The 23,372-nt window shown below is 38.0% G+C and overlaps 1 protein-coding gene across 8 annotated transcripts in view; it reads right to left on the reverse strand.

Moving 5' to 3' along the window:
* SNAP91 (synaptosome associated protein 91) overlaps positions 1-23,372 on the reverse strand; it is a 70,979-nt gene that overhangs the window by 16,057 nt on the left and 31,550 nt on the right. For 4 of the 8 annotated variants that reach the window (XM_032183842.1, XM_032183843.1, XM_032183846.1 and 1 more), the window contains exons 10-22: positions 21,271-21,341; positions 20,858-20,863; positions 19,837-19,864; positions 17,984-18,093; positions 16,414-16,514; positions 11,380-11,394; positions 11,060-11,230; positions 5,358-5,465; positions 4,566-4,823; positions 4,292-4,369; positions 4,113-4,184; positions 3,601-3,684; positions 2,588-2,671 (exon numbers count right to left, since the gene is read on the reverse strand). In XM_032183842.1, coding sequence (XP_032039733.1) covers positions 2,588-2,671; positions 3,601-3,684; positions 4,113-4,184; positions 4,292-4,369; positions 4,566-4,823; positions 5,358-5,465; positions 11,060-11,230; positions 11,380-11,394; positions 16,414-16,514; positions 17,984-18,093; positions 19,837-19,864; positions 20,858-20,863; positions 21,271-21,341 — 1,186 coding nt within the window. The remainder of the gene's footprint in view (positions 1-2,587; positions 2,672-3,600; positions 3,685-4,112; positions 4,185-4,291; positions 4,370-4,565; positions 4,824-5,357; positions 5,466-11,059; positions 11,231-11,379; positions 11,395-16,413; positions 16,515-17,983; positions 18,094-19,836; positions 19,865-20,857; positions 20,864-21,270; positions 21,342-23,372) is intronic. The other 4 variants (XM_032183845.1, XM_032183847.1, XM_032183848.1 and 1 more) reach the window with 4 other exon arrangements.

Raw genomic sequence — 23,372 nt, forward strand, 5'->3', positions numbered from 1 at the left:
CAATTGGTCTTAGTTCCATAGCTTTTAGCCACTTGTACAATCTAACAGCAATATTGGGCACAGAAGACATAGATATGCTTTAACAGATTAAAATCTTAGTCATCTAGTGCTTGCACAAGACCCAGAGTGAGTCTGCAGAAACAGCAGCAGCTGTTGCTGAGCTGTACTGAGATACATTGTCTGGACATCCCCAGCTGTCTGATTTTGAACTTGTTTTTAATTACACAGACATGTAAAATTTCTTAAAAAAGCATGCCTTTAGACTACACACTGGGATGCATATGCATGCACCTTAATTGGATAGAAATATCTAGAAGGGAAAAAGACTATTGCATTTATTGGCACAGTTCTATTTTTGTTTGCTGAGAAGCTTAGAGTATGAAGAAAAAAAAAATCTATCACCTTTTCTAAGTAAGCCAAGTATCTAGGTACTTACCTGACAACAGAACAGTTAAGACAATGATGCATGGTAAGTATACTTGTAATACCGTGCATATAAACACTTAGTACAACTAAACATTCATAAACCATGAAGGACAAACCTTCTACCACCACATGAAATCTAGACAATCTTAAATATAAAACTGGATTGCACTGCAGGCTATACATCTGCCATTATCTAGGGTGAACAAATGCTTAGCAATATGCTGTGATGTTTACATACCCTCTGTATCTGCCAAACAGAGATTCACATATAACTTGGAGTATTTTGAATTTATGTAAACAACAAAAAAATCTATTCACCCAAACAGCTTCAGGTCTGCTTGAGCATTCAGGCTTATGACATCCATTTTATAATTTAGGTTTTGATTTAATGTGACTCAGATTCAGAGAGCACATCGATGAAGCTTAAACCATCTGGAGCATAGTTCTTACTATAATTTAAGCTTAGTTATAGATAAAGACAGAAAATATTTTCTAACATTTGCATAAGCAGGATTAGCTTCTTCCTGACAACATCTTTGCACCCAGATCACAAATAATGCACACAACTAAGGACAGCAGCTCTTCTTTTTGTAATCTTTTTTCCTTGTAAAATTACCGGTATGTTTCAGGACCTACTGGCTACAGCATAATCTCCATTTTAAAGCCATCCACAGGCTGTTTAACTAATACAGAGAGTAATGGAACCAGTATTAAAACCAAAGGAAGTCTTCTAACTTAAAATCCTGGAACTGCTGGTACTAAGATGTACCATGAATTTACACTGTGTAAGCCACCAAGTAGCCAGCTTGGCAGCACTGGAACAGATTCAGAACACACACATTATTCTCTAGAACACTTCTACTTTCTTGATGTCTAGCTAGGAGATACCTACACATACAGCAGGTACTAGCAGTTTGCCACCTTCTAAGGTGGCTTCAGAATGTAAGCACCCATTTATAAGAACTCTGAGCACTTACAGCAGATCACATACTCAGATATCTCATTTGTGTTACAGGTTTCTCACACAGTGGGGAATCTCTCATGAGCATGCAAACACAAAAATATACTCTATATGAGAAACCAAGCCCCATGTAAGTCGACATGGGAAACCTTCAGACAGCAATGACAACAGGGCCCATCGTGCCTAGAATGGTTAGCTGTTGCATAAAGGGCAAACTTCCTTTCTGGCTCAGAAATGAAGACAGAAGTACAACATGAAGCTAGCAATCATATACATTTGCTAAGGGTAACCTCCTGACAAATTCCCCTTTCAGAAACATGAGGAAAAATGACTCAAGACCTCCTTCAAAACAGACGTTTTCTCAAATCCCAAGAAAAAACATGCTGGGATCTTGCTTTCTGTAAACTTCAAATTAACATGGGGAAGAGTCATGACTGTTTAACACAATTACTATATCAACTAAAATACATGGTGTAGCAGGAATTTTGGAGAATGGTAGAAACAATTCAGCTGAAGTGGCTTAAGCTGTAGGATGCAGACAAGAATTTCACAGTTATTCAATCTCCTAAACAGGCATGAGAGTCTGATGCCACATTCAGCACTAGCATGAGCCTTATCCTATCCACTGTAAGGAGACGGTCTCCAACAATTCTAGGCTTTTGCACTCAAAAAGGCTGTCCCCCATCACCCCACTCTCTTTGGCTAAATCCATGACTGTTTCTAAATCATTCAATTTTCTAACCTTTATGTCAGTAAACCATCTGAATTACACCAAGCAAGAAATAAAGATGGGTTAGAAGTGATAGATAAAGAGCATAGCCTCCAACACTGTTTAATTCAAGTACTGCTACAGTCAGTCAGTGAAACATTATGGAACCACTACTATTCAGTAAATGTTAAAGAAAAATAAAGCTTGTGTAGGAAGCAGAAAACGAAGAGTAGGGAAAGAACATAATCAAGGAAGCTAATCTGTACTTTGGTATAATGCCTTTGATTTGCCATTACAAATCAAAGTAATTTTAAGAAATCTAAAGTGTTAAGAAATCTTATGAAAAACTATTTTATTCGAGTGCGAAAGCCCATTTACACCCAATGAACACAGAAGATATCACAAAGACAGTTTCTTAGATTTTGCATGACAATAAAGTGTTTTGTTCTGTTTTTTAATGAAAAAAAAAAAAAAAAAAAGTTCTTTATTACCAGCCAGTAGGTCTGCAGAAGCTGAGGAACTAGAAGTGGCCTGGGCTGCAGGCTGGGGTTCAGGAGTACTACTTCCAAAAGCATCTAAAAGAAATTCCAAAAGGCAAAGAGTTCAAAATTAAATGCATAAATTCGTCACTTATTTTAAACAAGAGATGACATAGGATAACCATTTCATTCATCAGAAGAAGAAAATGAAAGTGCTTGACCATCTTTATTGCAGAGCAGTATCATGGAAGCAAAGCTCAGGTGGAAAAAAGGAGATGCAACAAAGTAGTGCTTCAAAAATAGCTGTTTTTTCTATAGGGAAGAATAGCACTAAAGAGGATGAGATATTAGGTCAGAGAAGCTTGTAAGTCCTTTTATTTAGGCATCTTCTCAGAAAACCCATAAAAACAGCATTCTAGGCTAGAGGGTTAACCTCTGATCTGACGCGTTCACCTCCAGAGTTTGGAGTAATTCCAGAGAATTTACTGACTAACATTAAGTCTTTTCAGATGGATATTTCACTAATGTTTAGAAATTCAACACCTGTAAGTAACATTCATTTTCTACAGCACTTCTAAAGCTGGTTGTGCTCATCCTAATTTCCACCTTGTCAAATCTAAAAAAGATCCTGTAATTCGGCTCTCTGGTTTGAGACAAGTCACCCTTAAATCTTTAGCTGCTTTGAGAAACGGAACTGACAGAAAACAATGTGAAAGTGCAGAGCTCCAAAGAACAAGGAAGAAAAAACAAAACACATAACATACTTTCATCAGACCTCTGAGGAGAAGTGTCATACATGCATTGACTGCAGACAAACTGGCAAACTTAAGAACAACAAAATGGCAACAATGACAGCTCATTTGCAGTTCATTATTTTGCAATACGAAGAACTGGACATGTTATTCTTAGCTGTAATGCCAGACAGAAAAGCTGTAAGAAGGGAAAACTGCAGCTTTAGAAAAGCGCAAAGGTAATTGAGATGAAGTGATTCAACTCTGAAGTGGTGAGGAAAGAAAAATACCCACCACCAAATAGGTCAATCACACCTGAAGAATCCACCTTTGCTGGAGAGGCAGTGGGTAGAGGAGAGGGGGCTGCAAATGCATCCACTGCAGTAAGCACAGGATAAATAATATTTAGTATCAGCAAGGCAACAATGATAGCTAAATATTTCAAAGCCACGTGGGCTTTATCAGAGAGAATCATGGGATACATAAATTCAGGTAACGGTCTGCAGAACTGCAAAGTTTCTCACACAGCAACTGAACACTAGAGTACTTTAAAGAGTTGTTTATTACTAACTTTCTTATTCCTACATGAGGATATACTCTCTCAACAGCCACATCACTTACTTGACATAAGTGTCAGCTACTTCATGATCCACATCTTTAACAAGTGCTAATCGTGTGACGAAAGTGTCAACAAACCCACAACTTAGTTTTTTAGCTTAAAGATGTAAATTGACAATAAGTCTTATTTTTCACTCTTGAGGGGAAAAAAAAATCAAAACCATAAGCCTGTGAAAACAAGCACTCACCAGATAAGAGATCAGCAGTGAGAGAACTCTCAGGCACAGGAGAAGCTCCATGCGGTGGAGATGAAAAAGCATCTTCCAGAAATGAAAGAAAAAACAAGAAGAAGTTAAGTATCATTCAATCAGTTTACACTATTACAAGGCATCAAAGCAGCAGGGTATTTGAAGATTTCTCTCTTTACCTGTACCAAAGAGATCTATGCTAGGAGTAGCATCAGGTTTAGGTGCTGTAGGTGCATCAGGGACAGACTCAAATAAATCTAAGACCAAGAACATAACACGTCTTTAACTCATTTTTGAAAGGCAGGACTGAAAGTGAACTTTCAAATTTTGCACAGCATCTTTGGAGTTAATAGGCTCTCTGGTTTGAAAGCCTAGCACATGCATGCACGCAACAATTTGTTAGTTCAATACTCCTGACAGATTAATCCACCAAAGAGTTAAAAACAATATTACCACCAAAGATATCTAGAGCAGGAGGAGCGGAGGTGGTGGCGGTAGCAGAGGTGGTGGCAGTAGTGGTAGTGGCAGTAGCTGTAGTAGCAGTAGCGGCAGCAGCAACAGCAGCAGCTGGAGAAGGAGTTGTTGCAGGAGCTGGAGTGGCTGCACTAGTTGTAGGGGTAACTACAGGAACAGCAGTCTCTGTTGGCTTCATAGCAAAGAGGTCCAGCTCGGGAGCAGCCTCTGCACTACCTTCGGATGGGGCAAAGGGGTCTTGTAAAAAGGAGAGGGGAAATATATGTGTATGCATACTTAGGATTAGTGAGGGAGGAAGTCAAAATCAAAGCAACTATCAGCTATGCACATACTGCAAATACACTCACGTACACAGATGAGGTTGCTCTAACATCTAGCCTACTTATCCAAACACGTTACTTATGTTTTTCCAAAATAAAGACCATCTGAAAGGCTGAGCAGTCTAGTTACTAAAGGGCAGAACTTTCAAAGGCTGTTTGACAAGGCCAAAACAGAAAGATGATGAAAGTACATCTAGTTTAACAGGTTACTGCTCACAAAAGTCAGCACTGCCAGAATAATTTATTAGCACTACTGAACAAGCACAAAGGTATTGGAACTCAGAAACAGGCCATTTTGGTAAGCATGCTCTTCAGTCTAAGTTTATTTTTTGACCAATTGCAAGCACTAAAAAAATTTCAGAAAAACACACTGCCATGTAGTTTAAGGAAAACAAAACAAAACAAAACCAAGACAGCAAAGCAAGAGACCATCTAATGACATAAAACCCACCATTTCCTGAACATGCATCAAGAGCTGCTGCTACAGGGGTTGGGGTAGCTGGTGCTGCTGCCCCTTCTGTTGCTGCAGGGGCTTCCCCAGGAGAAGCTGCAAAGGCATCTTGGGTGCAGTTTTAGGACAGAAATTAAAAGAAAAAAGGATAAAGAGAAGAAAAATATAGTAAAAGAACCAAGTTAAATTGCACAGGTAGATCCCCTTATACAACATGAATGTTACTCTGACAGCAAGGCAAGTCATGCAGCACATATGCTTTTTCTCCCCTAACCCCACACAAGCAGGTTCTAGACAGGGTTTGAAGAAGAAACTTCTCTGTTGCCTGAAGTACAGCAAGTGTAAAAGACATTATTCTCATTGTATAAGGGTTCAGAGCATCATGGTCATGGACTACACAAAATTAACTAACGAAGAAAGAGCAGAGGTATGGCAGTAAGTTAGTGTTAATAACAACACTGAAATTTCATGCTCAAAGCCCACAGTATGTGTGGTTAATCTGTGCTGAAATTTACTTGCATAGTGCTCTGCACACTTCAGCGCTGTTATGAATAACAATCCAATTATATTGGAAGAGATCTGTGCCTAACATTTCTGACTTTTAAGTCAAGTCAGTCATGCAACATCTGAAAAATTGAACTTACTTTTTTCTTAACAGTATTGCAATAGGATCTTTCTGAAGTCAGAAAGACTGATTCATAGGTTATATTTACTCAGCTTGCTTCTGACAGACCCAGAATTTCATCTTCACTACTGGCTAGCCATACTTAGTCTCTCCTTCTTTGAGGATCTAAGGCCAACCAGCCCAGTCAAGTCAGGGAAAACAACTACTTTGGGGTTTTGGAATGACTTGCTCAAGTTTTGTTTGACTTACTTTTTGTATGCCAGTTGCTAATCGGAATGCTTAAACTTCAAGCTCTGAACTTTTACAACATTATTCCTGGGTTTAAACCACCATCTGTAGCTCTTAATTCCATGGAGTAGTCCTAATGGGCACTTCCATTTGGACTATCCTTGTAAACAAGCACTTTCTTCACAAACAAGATGGTACAATTAAGATTAAATGGTTTAAGATGCTCTCATAAAGGCCGTTTTTCTACTGCTACAAAGTTAGCAAGTTAAAAAAAATATGTTGGGGAATACTGCAATTGCAGTATCAAACTAGCATAGGAAAAAGCTTAACATGCTTTAACTGGAGTATCAATTTTAAAATGAAAACAAACATTTTAAAAACTAGTTTGCGCCAGTTAATCTAAAAAGCTCAAAAGAACATGCACTGGAACTTCAACAGAAGAGATCAAAGCCAACTATTCTTGTACAATAGAATTGAAATGAGTTAGTAGCAAAAAAAAAAAAAAAAAAAAAAAGAGGCCTGCTAATAAGCCATTTCAAATACAATTCTATTTTTCAGGTATCAGGGTTCAATAACAAAACTGGATGGCAGTTGTCCAAGTAAAAATAATTAGCCAAAAGTCACCTTGTTGTATGCATACCAGGCACTAGCACATACCCCATAGAAGAAATTCAACACAGAATTGGACTGAAGAGTTTTGAATTGTACAACTTCAGAATTTGATAATAGTTGTGTGTTTATTCTACCCTGGTAGCTTTCACATGGAACATCACCCTGGGTTCTTTCAAAAGAACATAATTCTAGCTACACATGCCTGTAGACCAACAACACAGAAGTCAGTAGACAGTAGTTAATTATTTCCCAGCATGAGGGAACAGACTCAGTATTTTCTATGAAGAGGGATTTCAGAATGCACAGAGGTAGTATCAACTTCGATGGTGGGATGACTTCAGCCTCAGATCAACACCTGTTCCTGGCACAATGTAGACTAAAGTTCCATGTGCAATATCCTCAACAACTCAGATACACATAAATTGCTCCCAGCTCACAGACAGAAAGGAACAGCTAACCTGATACAGGCTTTACTATCTATTGCTAGTTCTTAATAGGGTTACAGTATTATTTTATTTATCATTGCACTGGGGTTAAATGGCAGGTGGTGAAAACACCAGAAGCTCATAATGGAATTTAAAAGAAAAACTGCATATTAGGAACTTCAAATGTTAGTTACACTGAGAAGTTCAGGGGACTTCTGAGTGTAGAGACAGATCACAGAATTACACAATCACAGAATGGCAGAGGTGGGAAGGGACCTCTGAAGATCATCTACTCCAATGCCCCTGCTGAGCAGGATCTCCTAGAGCATGTTGCACAGGATGGCATCCAGGCAGGGCTTGGGTATCTCCAGAGAGGGAGACTCCACAACCTCTCTGGGCAACCTGTCCCAGTGCCCTGTCACCCTCACACCAAAGAAGTACCTTCACATATCCAGATGGAACCTCCTGTGCTTCAGTTGGGGCCCATTGACTCTCGTTTTGTCCCCGAGCACAACTAAAAAAGACTGGCTCCATCCTCTCAACACCCTCCCCTCAGATATTTATACACATTGCTGAGGTCTCGCCTCAGTCTTCTCTTTTCCAGGCTAAACAGGCCCTGCTCTCTCAGCCTGTCCTCATACAACAGGTGCTCTAGTCTTCTCATCAATGTCATACCCCTCCTCTGGACTCGCTCCAGTAGCTCCATGTCCTTCTGGTACTGGGGAGCCCAGAACTAGACACAATGCTCCAGGTGTGGCCTCAGCAGGGCTTAGCAGAGGGGCAGGAGCACCTCTCTTGGCCTGCTGGCAACACTCTTCTGAATGCAGCCCAGAATACCGTTGGCCTTCTTGGCCACAAGTGCACATTGCTGGCTCATGGACCCAGACTCCCAGGTCCCTCTCTGCAGAGCTGTTCTCCAGCAGGTCAGCCCCAGCCTGTACTGGTGCTTGGGGTTATTTCTCCCTAGGTGCAGGACCCTGCACTTGCTCTTGTTGAACTTAATGAGGTTCCTCTTGGCCCATCCCTCCAGCCAGTCAAGGTCTCTCTGAATGGCAGCACAACCTGAATAGGTGGCACTACAAAGCACAGTTAAAACAAAAGGTTTTAGATATGTGCCTCCCAAAATATGCTGTAGAGTTAATGCTTATTGAGACCTTTATAGCCTTTTGAAAAATTCTGCTGTACCTGCACATATATTTTCTGTAAAAGTCTGGCACCACATGCAGAGATGGATACAACACATCATGATGCATATAACATATCACAGAGATGGATGAAGCACATCAACAGTGTCCAAAAATACTGTGTCTGAATTCTACTATTGAAATACAGGGCATATCAAGACATTTCTTTTATCTTTAGACTTCTCCCTCTCAGGAATGATTCCACTTGCACTTTGAAAACTGCCTGTAGACCAGGAATTCTTCACATTGGACATGTTAACTGAAAGCTTGCCCATTGTTCAGACTGACTTTTGCAAAAAGCTACGCTGAATTAATCCTGCATTTCTCATCTACTTTCCAAGTCTATGTTAGGTGAAGATGTAATGTTGAACTTCTGTTCTTCCTAAAGTCAAAGTCCAGCCACAGGTAGCATACAGGCTACCTACCAGCTAAAGCATCAGTGATAACATGCAAGAGAAAAACAGTCAACATTAATTCCTGCAGTCTTCTCTTTTGATACTTCCAGCTTATTTGCTGCTTTTTTTTCCTTTTCTTTTCTTTTTTTTTTTTTTTTCTGTATCTTTCAGTTTCTTTTTCTTCCCTTGTCGCTCCTTGCAGACTCTACATTCTTTCACCTGAGATCACTGTTCTTGATCCTTCCTGTACTGCACCTCACCACCGAGTGTAAAGCAACTAAAAACTGTCAAGCCACAAAAAGTTAAAATCACCTGGCGACTACATCTCCAGTTTCTGTCAGACCTTGCAGGTCTAATACCTGTTTATCAAGGTTAAGAATGAATGTCCCAAGACAGCAAAAGTGTCTGCCCAAGAAGTGCCACTTCTTGTGATTAGTAGTCTTAAAGTAACAAGGAATGTTAGTATTGGGCATTACTTACAGCACAGGAACCTTCAGGGATGAAAAACAAAGAAACAGAAAACATGAGTAGAGAAATGGAAGCCCAATATGGACTCCATGATTTTAAAAGGTTCAGTCCTGTGAGTGTCTCGAAGGTACTGCGTAAGAATCTTCACTGCTGAGCATACTCAAATCTTCCTTTGAAAGATTTAGAAGTTTCTAGAAGTTTCCAAATCTAGAAATTTGATGCTATTGTGAATAATAAAAACTTTACTTTTTCCTGTAGTGTTCCAGGAAAGAGTCAGTATTCATTTAATCATAATTCTAATCCAGTTGCAAGTTTACACTGATTTCTAGCTATTTAACTACAGATTATTTATTTTTAAGGTCATATAAATCTATTCTAAATTAACAATACAATTTGAAAGTGTAGTATCTAAGACTGGCTTACCCCCCACAGTCTACAGAACAGAAGTATGCACCACACACTATGCATCTGAGTGGGTGCTCATGAGTACAAGCCTTGATTTCTGTGAGTAACCAATGCCAGATTCAATCTTGTTCTTAGCAGTGTCCTGAACTGCTGCCTAGGTTAAAATTGCTTTTGAACTGCCTGATTCTGTGGCATTGGATTCTTTTCCATCCTTTTAAAACAAGGTATTCAGTAACAGTTCTACTCCTTCCTCACAGCTTCTCAGCAATTTTACTGGATGTATCCTGAAGGCATCTGTTGATACCAAACCTAAACAAAACTTTTAACTACGAACTACTAGTCTTTAGGAAATACCTTTGCTGTAAGACAGTTTGTATATGAGACCTCTCCAGCACTCCTATCACTGGAAACAATAGGTAAACACACCCACACAGAGAACATACAGTAAATTTCTGGAATGAAGTTCTGATACCAAGTAAGTTATTACTAATTCTTACATACACTGTCCCATGGGAAGTACACTTCACAGAAAGAGACAAGTAGAAAAATACAGGGTTACTGGGTGATCTTAAATATGTTAGTAGTTTGTAATTTGGAAGATTTTTCCATTAACCTGGGCTGGTACCATGTTGAAAAGAAACAGTAATTTTTGACTTGCCATTGAGAAAACTCCTGCTTCATTAGACAAGAAAGCTGACAATGTATGGGGGAGTGGGATGATCCTTATTCTTACTTGAGTTTAGCAGCTATCATTAGAGACTAAAAGAGCATATCAAAAACAAAGGAAAATGTTTCCTATACATTAGTCTTATAGTTAGTATTTAGTACAAGTTCATTACCACTTCAATTTACTGTTATGCTGTGCAAACTAAAAACACAGATTCAAGAGTACAGAAATAGAGTAATTTCATCTGGTTCAGTATTATATTTACAGGAAAAATCCTAATGAAATAAGAGCTCAAGCATGGTATGTAATAAAGATGCAGGAAGCTGCCACGTCCACCTTCTGCAGTGCAATAGCTATTTTTCCAGAAATCATAGTTACTGAATAATGTGGAAAAAATACCTGTTTAACCCTGCACAGACCTGCAAGCTAATGTTCTTAGCTGTTCACCATAAGATACCTTAGTCTTAAGTGTATACATTTTTCCATTTCCAGACAGTTGGGCATATGCAAAGGACTCTACTAGCTAATATCACAGCAAACCAAAAGGTAGTTAACATTTCCAGTTCCATCTAGTAGCCAACATGCATGCATCTCTGGTAGAGTTAAATCAGAGGCCTTGTTTCAAATAGCTGAACTCATCTTGGTTCATCTACCTCATGAGTTGGTGCAGAGTACTAGAGCAACCAAACTAACCTCCAAAGAGATCCACTTCAGCAGTGGCAGCAGTAATAGTTGTAGTTGTAGCAGCAGCAGCTGAAGTAGTTGTAGTATCAGTAGTTGCAGCAGTAGTTGCACTAGGCTCTGGGGCAAATGGATCTGAAATCTGTGGCTCAGAGGTAACACCGGAAAGTGCAGCCAGATTATCTATACGCAACCACATAATGAAGATCAAACAGGAAAAGTAAGGGGAAGAGGGAGAGAGACCACAAACACTCAACTGCAAAAAATAAGTCAGAGCTCCAAATAAGGAGTCTTAACATTCAGAAGTCTTAGAAATAAAAAATACTACTCACCCTCTCCCAAGAGATCTAGCGATTGTCCATTAAAATGACAGCAGTATAAAGAAACAGACCAATTAGTAGAACTGCCAGACTGAAGATGTTCATTAGCCATAAGTTTATTCTCTAAGTGATATGTCTAGTTTAAACAGTTTCACAAATGCACTTGATTTTCTAACATTCAAAGTTTTTCAAAATTATTGTTACATGACAAAGTTCTTTCTGTTTAATATCTCTGTCCATATCAGAACTGGTGCATAAATTCCATGTATTCGATAAATTCATATCTAATTACCAAGTTATTCACATACAAGTAGCATTTTTCACTGTTTCATTACAGCTGATTTTCTGTATTTTACCCTGCAACAGAGTGGACCAAGTAGTAACCTATAAGAGCTGACAGGAAGGTCTCTTACCTTTCACTATGCCAGGGCAGAGCAAAAACCCCATTCTTTAGAGCACTCAGTTCAACACTATACAAGTTCTCCCCTTCTCCTCTCCTCAAACTTGTGTTTGGCTTAGCAGTGCAAGAGTAGCACCAGAAGTTGACAGGCTTCTTTAAAGTTTATAAGTAGCTAACATCCCAGAAGAGCAATGACAATTTTAAATGCAAGCCCACTGGCCTAACTAAACACAGATTCAAGATTCTCACCAAATAAAAGTTTATTTGGGTACAGCAAGGCCCAGTGAACCCCAGTGCTCATATTAAGTATAATAAACCATCAGAAGTAATTGAATTCAATAGAAATCAGTAAACAAACAAACAAACAAACAAACTATTATGCTATTAGCAAAATAAACTTAGATACCAGAGAATCACAAGACAATTCTGTTTAGTTGTAAGTATTTGCTAGATCAGAGTAATCAGTTAGCAGTCAAAGTTAATGTTAGTTATTAGAAATAAAATCTGGCTTATTGTTTTGACCCACATATCAGCACTCAAACCCTTCACAAACCTGGCACCAAGACCATTGCATTTGGACAGGTAACAGTTGGTAAATACAGTCTCAAGTTACTTCAGGAAACAAATCATTGTATCCCTACTGCTCAAAAGTATATTCTGAAAGGCAGACTGGTTGAGGTTCTTGTACTTGACTGACTGACTTGTGGGAAAAATAAAAAAAAAGTCATGGTATAGAAGAGCAGCTACTCTTTGAGGGTTTTTCCTACATTTGTGATGGAAGAAGCATATTATGCACAAACAACCACCCTTGTTAACACTTGCTATGAGGACTATGAGTTACTGACAGCATAATCAGGCTAGCTGTGTCCCAACTTTGGTTCCTTAATCAACTTTACAGAAGCCAATGAGCATCTTTGGTAATAGACTTCTATAATTTAAAGTCCTCTAAGACCAGTCAGATTATTGAGCCCAAAGGCAAGCATAGGAAATTTTGCCTATAAAACAAAACCAAAACCAGAACACACACACATAAAAACAACCAAGAAAACCCTACATGCTGTAAAAATGTGAGAAAACTTGGCAGTTTGTCCCTGTTTACTAACCACTAGCTCAAAATTGCTCCTAGACTCACTGTATATCTAACAGGGTCATGGGTTCATCTGTTCCATACTGAACAGCCAGTGCACAGTCTAGATGTTTATGTAGGAAGCAAAATGCTTTGAGCAAGCAGAGGTTAATCTTCGTAAATTTGTCTTTATTTTACAGTACTTGTTAAAAAGGGACCAAGAAACCACATGCATGCATTTTAGTAATTGGTTCTTTGAGAAAGCTATATTTGAGACTTACTTCACAAGGTAAGCTACATCAAAATACCATTCTAAAAGAGTGCAACAGTATATTAAAAATGCAGCAGCACTCTGGTATCTCATTACTGCACACCAGGTGGACGCCTCACAGCTAGACTTGAAATAAACAGCTGTTGGCAAACTTCTACTTTCAATAGCTTACTCTTCAACATATTTTTGTTACCCAGTTATGTTATAGATCATAATGAAGTGAAATTACAATTATCCAGCACAACAACGTGTAGTTACTCTTAATATGGGAAGAACTAAAACCTATGTTTTATTGTGTAGTTAATATTAAAGTAAGAATACTGCTATCAAATCCATGTTCTAAGATAAACTGCAAGGTAGTTCAAAGTAGTTCAAGTCAATTTGCTTTTATATCTGAGAGACATCTTGCAAGGGTACAAAAAGTACAGCAGGTTGAATTCTGTAATACCACAGCCTAACCTGCCTGCCAAATGCTTACCTTGCAGTATGCTGCAAGCAGCTTATTACCCTACCTTGATCTTCTACTGTTACCACGGAAGTGTAGGTTTCACAAGTTGCAGCTTATTTGATAGACAACTTGTGTTGTACTCAGAAATATACAGGGTATACAACAGAATATACAGTGTACTGTATATACTAGTAAATATGAACCTACACTGAGACTAAGATTGAGAAAGAAGGATTGTTTATTAGGGACAACCTGAATTTCTGAGGCTTATGTGATATTCAAAGTGCCAGTTTGATGCTGCCTCTTGAAATATTTGGTATTTATATCCTCCTAGCTATTCTGAACTACAGCGACTTTTCTAGCTTCCTCCTCTTACTACTACTGTCTCACAAGTTCCCACATTAACTTTCTGTGTGTGAACGGTTTTGCAGATAAGGAAGAAGCTAAGGTACCAAGGAACCTACTGTTACACTTCCTCACAAATATCCTGCGTGGAAGTGAACATGAGGTCGCCTAGTCCAGCCTCCTGCTCAGAGGAAGGAAGAACCAGCCAACCAACTCTGAAACTGCAATGTGTTGCTGTTACCCCTCATTATAATCAATTATCATTGCTAAGAAAACTCTGGCTCCACTTTGTAAGTTCCCTTCAAGTAGTTGTAGGCCACTGTCATAAATCCTCTTTAACCTCCTCTTTGCTGGACCACAGAGGCCCAGCTCCCTCAGCCTCTCTTCTCTGTGAGGAGAAAAAATTCTTTGTTTTACATCTCTGGATAGCCCCCTACCAAGACCCTCCACAGTTTTTCAAAAGTCTCCCTTGACTGCAAGAGTTCAAAACTGGGCACAGTATTCCAGATGTGGCTTCACCTGCACTAATTAGAAGGTTCTGTAATATTTACGAGAGTGTACCATTTTGAATAAATGAATAAATAAAACCTCTTAGGCTCAAAGGTTTCCTCATTATCAAATAAAATACGAATGGAAGTTTTTGTATTTTCACAACAAATCAATTCCAAATCTCAATTTATTCTTGTCTGACACGGTCTTTGGCAATTATTTAGAAAGTTTTTTTTTGTGTGTGTGTGTTTTTGTTTTTGTTTTTTTTTTTTTTAAGTAAGATTCCAGTGTGGTAACAGGTCGTCCATAACTGGACTCCTGCCATCAGCAAAGCAGACAGATTTGAAGCTTACTAAGTAACCAAAATGCTGAAAAATAAGTCTGAAGTATACTTGATGAGGTTAGTAATAATCCTGGCCAAAGGAAAAAAAAAATTGCTGTCCTTTTCTGTTGTGCAATAAGACAACTAGACGTATTACTGAGCAATTTTTAAGTTTTCAGTAGTTCAAAAGAATACACATACAACACTTCTTCTAAATATATCTACTCTCCAAAGTCTAGGTGTTTTGTCCAGAAACATGAAACAGATTGTCAGCTGTCAATTGTAATGTGAATCAATATTTTAAAATGTTAATGGATACTTATTCTGAATGAGCAACTGCTTGGAAGTAAAAAAAAAAAAAAAAAAAAAAAAAAGTGTTAGCCAAGAAACCTGAGTTCTTCTGAAATGGCTCAGAAAAGCTTGTGTTCCTGTACCTGGGGATGTCAGAGAAGGACAACAGTGGTAACTACCAGCTGCTAAGGCATAACTACAGAGAAAATAAGTAGGATGCTACCAAAAATCATGGAATAATTAGTCCCAGACCTCCTAGGAGAGGTGACCCTGTGGTCTTGTTTTCTGTATAAGATTGCATTTCAGTTAATAAAACTGACACTTCTGAGAAAAAAAAAAAAATCAACAGATTAAATATGAATATGCAAAGCATGGTCTACATGACAACCATCACTACACTTTCATAATGAGGTTGCTGAGAGACAATGTCATTTTTAATGAGCTAAAGATGAGAACAGAAACAGGGTATGCAGAAGTCACTAGTACCCAGCATTAGCATTCATAATGGAATCAGCATGACTCAGTGTAGCATTCCTACCGTAAGAAGGCTAATGAGTTCATTAAGCTGCCACACAAGAGAAGATGTAAGACTGCACCACCATGGGTTTACAACTATACTACTTAAATCATCATTAATTGGCCTGATTCCTTGTCCTCATAGGAGAGAAGTGAACATTGCCTACATTTATTGTGGTCCTCTTCACTGCATCAGCTGGTAATGTTGTCTAGAACAGACACAGTTCTGTGTGCGCTGCACCACAGAGTTTAGATTCCAGAAAACTGGTTCCAATTTGAAGACAGTTAGCCCTCTACTTCTATTTTCATTTTATAGCTCTAAACAGAAAAAGAAGTTTTTCAATTGTTGAAAATTGAAGTTCAATTGAAGGGATGTCTATATTAAGCGATGTCAGAGGTAACTGCACTTGCAGCAGAATCATTTACCGCTGTTGGCATGCACAGCCTGTTAGACACATTTTTGCTTTAAAAGATATTTTTGGTTCTTCCCCTACTGGTCTGTGGGCTTTGCTTTATGAATGGAAGAGCTGATGTCTGCCCACACTTTGCCAATAGGCACGTGAACAGTTCTAATTCTACTTCCCCAACTATTTTAAAGTGTCTACCCTACCTGTTCACCTTCAGCCATTCCCTTCCTGCTCACGTTTAGCTACATAATCCTGCCCTCCCCCCAGCTTTGCAGTCAGGTCTTCATAAGCAGCTTATACTATTATGCATATCCCTAGAAAAAGGAGTAGTCCTGTTCTGCAAAGGAATGCCTGCCTGTCAGGTCAGCAGAACCCAGAGAGTGAGCTGGGAACATCCTGTGCTAGTACAGAAAGGGATAGGTTTCAGTTCAGCCAGCCAAGCAAGAAAAGGGAGATAGCAAAAAGAGTTGCTGATAGCCAGTTTTCTCTACCTCCCCATGAAGTTGCTCCAGCAGGGGCTGCTGGAGCCGCTTGCCCAGCAGCGGCAAAATCTGGCTGAAGATCCAGGAGATCACTGGATGGTTTGGAAGAGCTGCCAAGAAAGGAAGAGATATTAAATACTGGCATAATTTTTCTATTACAATCAAGTTTAAAAAAGAAAATCATGACTAGATTTTAGGAATCTTAGAATTCAGGAATTAGATTGTTTAAAGCCATTCTTAGATTGGATGACCAACAGAACCATTAAGATACATATATATATATATATATATATATATATATTTCACGGCATCAGAGCAGTGGTCATGAACATGTGCACTACAATAACTGCCAAAGAACACATTACATCTTCAGATAGGATCGTAAGTTATTTACATTACTTGATAATGACATTCTGATTTATTAGATACCACTAAACTGTGACAATCCTAGAAAACAAGCACATCATCAGAAAGACATGCTCACAAAATTCCAGGTGTTTCCTAAGTATGGACATTTTAGGTTGGATATTATGAAAAAATTCTTCTCAGAAAGAGTGGTTAGATATTGGAATAGGTTGCCCAGGGAAGCGGTGGAGTCACCATCCCTGGAGGTGTTTAAGGAAAGGATAGATGTAGTATTTAGGGACATGGTTTAGTGGGCAACATTGGTGGTAGGTGAACAGCTGAAATAGATGATCTTAGAGGGCTTTTCCAACCATAATGATTCTATAATTCTATTCTTCTACAGGGGAAGTAATTGCTGCAATTTAAAATAGCTCTATTCTACTTCAATACTTCACCATGACATGTCAGAAAACAAGACACCTGCATTTCCAGACAATAAATAAACATCAGGTAGAATGAATTTGGTAAGACTTTAGTGGCTTAAGCCAGCTGGATATTTCCTTAGGAAACAAGGTCTTTTTAGTTAAAACATTTAAATAATAAACTGTAGAATCTCTTTCTTCAATGAAGCATTTCAACTTGACATTTAAATCAAGTTAGTCACATCTTCATACTTTTGGTTCGGGCTTACAACTTTTACATGTTTAGAGTTCTTTCTTTTGTGCTCATTACAATGAACAGTAGTGGTTTGTTCTGACTTGAACAAACTTGAAAGTATAGGTCAGAATTTCTCTTTGACCAAACTTGAATGTTGATTTCTGATTTCAGCCTCTCAAAATTCATTTCATTTTTATGTGTTTTATTAACTAATTTGAACAGAAAGAAAAAGAAATCTTAATTCAGGAATTTTAGAAACAGTACTGAAGGTCAAAGACCCCTTTGAATTTGTATATTACTTCAGTTTATTTGATTACGATTTTATGTTGTTATATTAAGAATTATACAACATCACTACTATACTGAAAGCAAATAAGAGTAGACACAAACTCAGCGTGATTTTTGTTTATTTGGCTTTTGTTTGTTTGAGTTCATTTGTGACCTAGACTGCCAGAATTATCTGCTACATTTAATATTGTTGTAAAGTAAGCAAAATCTTGCAGGCAAGTCTCCTGTTACAAGTGTGACTTTGGCACCTACATCAAGTGCAGTAACTCAAATATCCTTTTCAATTTACCTGACTGGAGCAGCTGTAGATGAAGTTGCAAAAAGATCAACTGGAGGAGATGTATCGATACTTTTTGCTGGAGTAGAATTGGGAGATGTAACAGTTGTAGCTGGAGAAGACTGGAGAAATATTTTAAACACACATTCAATATACCAGTATTTTTCTACAAACAACTTATTCACAGATTCACATACTTAAAAAGCCCAATTTACACATCAGGTCCTTTCATTGTGAGTTGTTCTTCCTTTTAAGAGAATTTAAGGAAGACTGGGCTATGTTTTCAGAGGGCTAGCAATTCACAAAACCTGAATATTTTATTTTCTCACTAGAAGTCATGAGTATGTTGTATGGTCATGGGATACATGCCTAAACCAACATAAAACAGCCCTTCCTGTTCCTCTCTACCTAACCACACACAGGTCCCTTGTGCTTGTGATACCCATCTCTTCCAAGTGTAAATCTTTTCTTGTTCCAAGGGGAGCAAAGCAAGACCTCCCCAGAATGGTGGCTGAGATGAGGAACTGCAAGGAGACTCCTCCTTGAGATGCCTGGCTTGAGAGGAAATGCCTACTGCAGGTGCTCTGAGTGCATGCAGGGACACCAGCAGCAAGCTTCACGTTAGCTTTAGTCTCTTGGGTTTCATACTTGCTCAGTGTCTATGTAACTAACTCAGACTCATGCTCTGGGGTTGTATTACCTGCCTTTTCAAATCCCAACCAGGACAACTAACAGTGCATATGTATCAAAGGCTTCTCAGTAAGTTCCAAGACAATTGTGTGCTCCTCAGCAATTGTATGCTGCCCCATCCCTGGAAGTGTTCAAGGCCAGGCTGGATGAGGCTTTGAGCAACCTAGTCTAGTGTGAGATGTTCCTGCCCATCGTAGGGAGGCTGGAACAGGATGAGCTCTAAGGTCCCTTCCAACCCAAACTATTCTGTGATTCTCTGATTCTAGACACTCCTCAAGACTTTACTAAGGTCTGAGACTAGATTGGTCCAAATTCTTCACATAAATGGGCGAGAAGGGCTTCACCTAAAGTTGTAAGAACACTTCCTGAGTCATTATATAATTCTTGCTTACTGCTACAGTGTTAGGAAAAAAAAAAAAGAAAAAAAAAAAAGCATTTTTAAAAACAACTTTCGGGGTTTTGGGGAAGAAATGTTAGAGCTTGCTGTAGAATGAAGTATTAAACAGTCTCCCTCAGATTCAGAAGTTTTCATTCAGTTCTTCCTGTACAACACTTGTTACTGACCATACAGCTATGGTGTGATAATGTTTCAGGTGCAGCAGGAACCAGTATTACTAACATCATAAAGCTCATTAGTTTATCTGACACTCTAACCAAGCTGTTTTCACTGGCAACTCTTGCTTTGGATTAAGGTGAGCAGTCGCACTAATGAAGGTCAATTCTGAAACTAGGTATATCAGATTAAAGTTTAAAACTATATTCATGTTTAGGAAGAAAAAGAGTCAGCATTTTCAAATAAAAAGCTGAAAATGGAGTGAAGAATCTGGAGAAGAAAGAGTACATAGCAACTCTCTCACTGACAGGAAGATTAAAAAAGATATTGAGACAAAGATATGAGTGTCTTATGCTTTCTCAAAGCATGACCATCAATTCCTAGCAAAGCTGCTTAGCATCCTGCATTGGTAGCAGTACGGCACTTCAGATCAGCAAAGTGTTTTTATAAAGCTGTATTTACAAGGCCATTTAAAGATGCAACTTCGTCATTCGGGTAAGGCCTAGGTGGCACAGTCTAAAAAAACAAATCAGAAGATGGAAACTTAATTTTTTATGCCTTTATGTTCTAAAGCATATCACCTGAACAAGAATTAACTAGTACAGCACCTGGCAGTATTTACCTTGCTCAGAGGAGAAGGAGCCCCAGATCTACAAGAAGAAAAGGGAGTTTTGAGATAAGTACATTTCTGTAAACTATGTTTCTGGTCACCACAACACATGCCAAAAGACCAAAAATAAAGCATCACAACTGTCTTGATCTCTACAACTGCACACCCTCCCCTTTTTCAAACTTCTATGTGTCACTTTAGAGAAGTAATGCAAATTGTTACTTCAAAGCATAAATTAATCTTTTTAGCTAATTAGTATCACAGAATTATTCTGCCTTTTAAATAAGCTCTACGGAATGGAGGAAAGGCAAAGATGCATGCAAATGTCTTGCTTTAGGGCATACAGAAGCCAGCAGGAAATAATTATTGGGGCAAAACACAGCTGTATTATAAAATCCTATAAGGGTAGCAAAGTAAGACCAATAGAAAAGCAGTTATCTAATACTAGTCTTCTGAGAACATATAAACCAATTTCCTACCAGTCTACCGTTCTTTTAAAGAAAGTCAGGATCACTTTAAAATAATATTTTAAAGTAGGGAAAAAATTAGTTGTGAAGTCCCAAGCTGAAGATTCTCCCACATGCAAGACAAATCATACCAATGTTAATCTATGCAGCCTTAATCGTAAGTTAGAACACATCAGTGCATTTGTTTACTTTCATTATTATGGGGTATGACAATACTGCTATTTTTAAAGCTGCTTTGATCTAAGAGATGAAAAATTACAATGACACTGATAATGAAAAGAGGAGTTGAAGTTAAAACTTGAACTAGTACTGAACTAGCATCCATCCTATTAGGTTAAATCAATTGAATAAGTCCTAGGAGCTGTAGAACTGATTAGAAGATCTGGAATTAAGATAGAAATGACTACAAGTAACTTAGTAGCTATGTACAATAGCAAGCAACAGTTTAGGTACAATTTAAAGAAGATATCTGTTTCTAACAGTTCAAGACATCTTAAAAAACAAACATACCAAACAGAACCATAACCACATCTGCATGCAAGTGATATGTAAACATATATACTTACCCTTCACTAAATTGCAAGGGAAGCAACAGCAAAAGAGAAAACATAATTTTAGCTTAATTCTTCCTAGAGTTAGCCATGACAAGTATCTAGTAAGAAGATGCAAAGCCATTAGAAAACAAAACATTTTTGACAATAAAAGCCTTAGCAGTGGGGAAAAATAGTTCCTTCCAGGACTGCTCCATAGTTAATTTTACTTTGTTAGGAAAGTGTCCACTTATTCAGTGTCTCTCCCACACCCCAGTAAGATAAATAGTTGCTATTAAGATAATTTTGCAAGGGAAAGTAAAAGCATAGTCACCACAGCTTTTTTTCCAACTAAGTGACTAAAGGAGACTGGGGGAGGCAAACCTAAATATCATCTAGTCTCAAATTTTTAGTTTTGCCTTGCTACATTTCTCAAAATATATACCTACTTGTTGCCAGGTTTTTTTCCTTCCAGGGAGTTTAGGTGTTGCTCAAGGGTCTCCATAAGACTGCTAGGAGCCTTGAAAACAGAGAAAGATAAACTTCTAAACACGTTACATTGACATAACAGTACTAAAAACCTAGCACAAAAGTCCCTTAGGTCCACCATGTGCACACTCATGCTGTTACCTTATTTGCAACACTGAAAATAGTGGATTTCCATGCTAGAAGTATTCAAGCAAAGAGAGCTTTTGAAAGATGTGTTCAAATTCACAAAGAGAAAACATTTACCTCTGCTAAACAGAGCCTGAAACTTACATCCAGGATGTGCTCATCATGCTTTGAGTCAGTTTTAGACATTGACAACAGCACAGGCATCCACAGAGTCAATTTTAATAGTAACAGGTTCTTTTTAGTTCTACATTTAGCCAGATATACAGCATGTAATTTATGACCAAAGGGTTGCATAATATTTGTATATCTAATCAGAACTAACTAAAAGTTTGTTCCAATGCCCATGAAAGCAGTTACCTTTGATTCAAGACTCTCAAAAATCACAATTCCACCTTTTAGCTAAGTTTTCTCAAAACTATGCAGAAGTTACCAAGCTCAACAGGTAATGAAAATTTCAGAAAGATTACCATTTTAGATATCGACAAACATAAACTTTTTCAAGCCTCTCTGATCTCAGGTTTAATTTTAAGCAACGTTTTTTGGCAATACCCCCAGGCATGCATTTGCTGTTACAATGGGAGTTAAGAAAAGTAGTCAAATGCAAACGACAGTGTGCTTAGCTACTTCAGTATAAAAATAATGTCAGATAAGTAGAATCCTACAAGATCAACAAGCAAGGAGGAAACCCTTGAAAGATACAGTAGCATGTAATAGTAAGGTATTTCATCAGGGTTACCGTTTGATCATTGGTACAGTCTTTAAAAGGGGATTTCTCTTTATCAGTGTCTTTCAGATCAACCAGAATTCCTGACAGCAATACCTATGGTATTTTTCATAAATATTGTCTTTAATTTCAGTATATATGAATGAATCAAAAAAAGTTAGTTTGCCATGCTTGAAAACAGACTTTCCACTGCCCATAGTTACATTACCCTAAAAACAGTTTTCTGGCTTCAGGATGCTTAGTACCTGCTAGTAGTAACACACAGCTATGTGTACTTATAACATCTGCCTATTAATTTTAACATTAAACTGAGCAGTAAGGTAAAATTTTCTGCATGTGTTAAGTGCTCAAAAAATTCTTAACTGATGGCTTGAATTTAAATATGTCCCATGTACATACACAAAGCAGAAACATATTAACATTTACTGCTATTACAGAACCATGTTTATTTGTTTTTAAATAGCATAAGCACAAGAAATATTTTGGCTAAAAACAAATGACTTTGTTCATCTTTTTCTTGCTGCTGAAGAATACTTAGCAACAAGTGTCTCCTTCACTGAAGAACAGATTCAGACTTCCATGTATTCAAAAAGGCTATAGCGTAAGAAACAAGTTGTGTCTAGGCAAGCATGTAAATGGAACGCTATGTTTCAAAAAAATAAAATTAAATTAAATAAAAACACAATTATTTCCTCTAATGAACTGCAGCTCTACACAATTTAATTATCCTTCAAATACATTATTCACAGGTTTCTGAAAACGCAACAAGAAAACATGAAACTCATCTGGGAAGCAGAATTCACAGAAGCAGCTTTAGAAAATTTCTAACCAGATGCAACACTTTGGAAATTAAATATCATCTGGTATCCAATTTGTTACTCTGAACATTGCTTAATTTCTTCTAGATACTGCTTCTGTTAGATTAATCTATTGCTCTGCATCATGGGGGATATGGGTTCTCCACTAGCTATCTGGGGGAAGACTGACATGTTTTAAGATTTGCTAATAACTGTAAATGAGCCAATCTCCCTAGCTGCCAAGATGCTTTCTCAGCTTCCAAAACCTTGCAGCCAAACCAGAAAGTTCAAAGACGACAGCTATCAACTTCTATTTCAGTACTGTGACTGCTTGCTTGGATTTAAATAGATGCACACACATCAAATGTCAACACAGACAGCTTCTTGTGGAATAATACTGACTATTGCTTGTATT

This window comes from Aythya fuligula, chromosome 3 (genome assembly GCF_009819795.1).
Source record: "Aythya fuligula isolate bAytFul2 chromosome 3, bAytFul2.pri, whole genome shotgun sequence".
NCBI classification, from domain to species: domain Eukaryota; kingdom Metazoa; phylum Chordata; class Aves; order Anseriformes; family Anatidae; genus Aythya; species Aythya fuligula.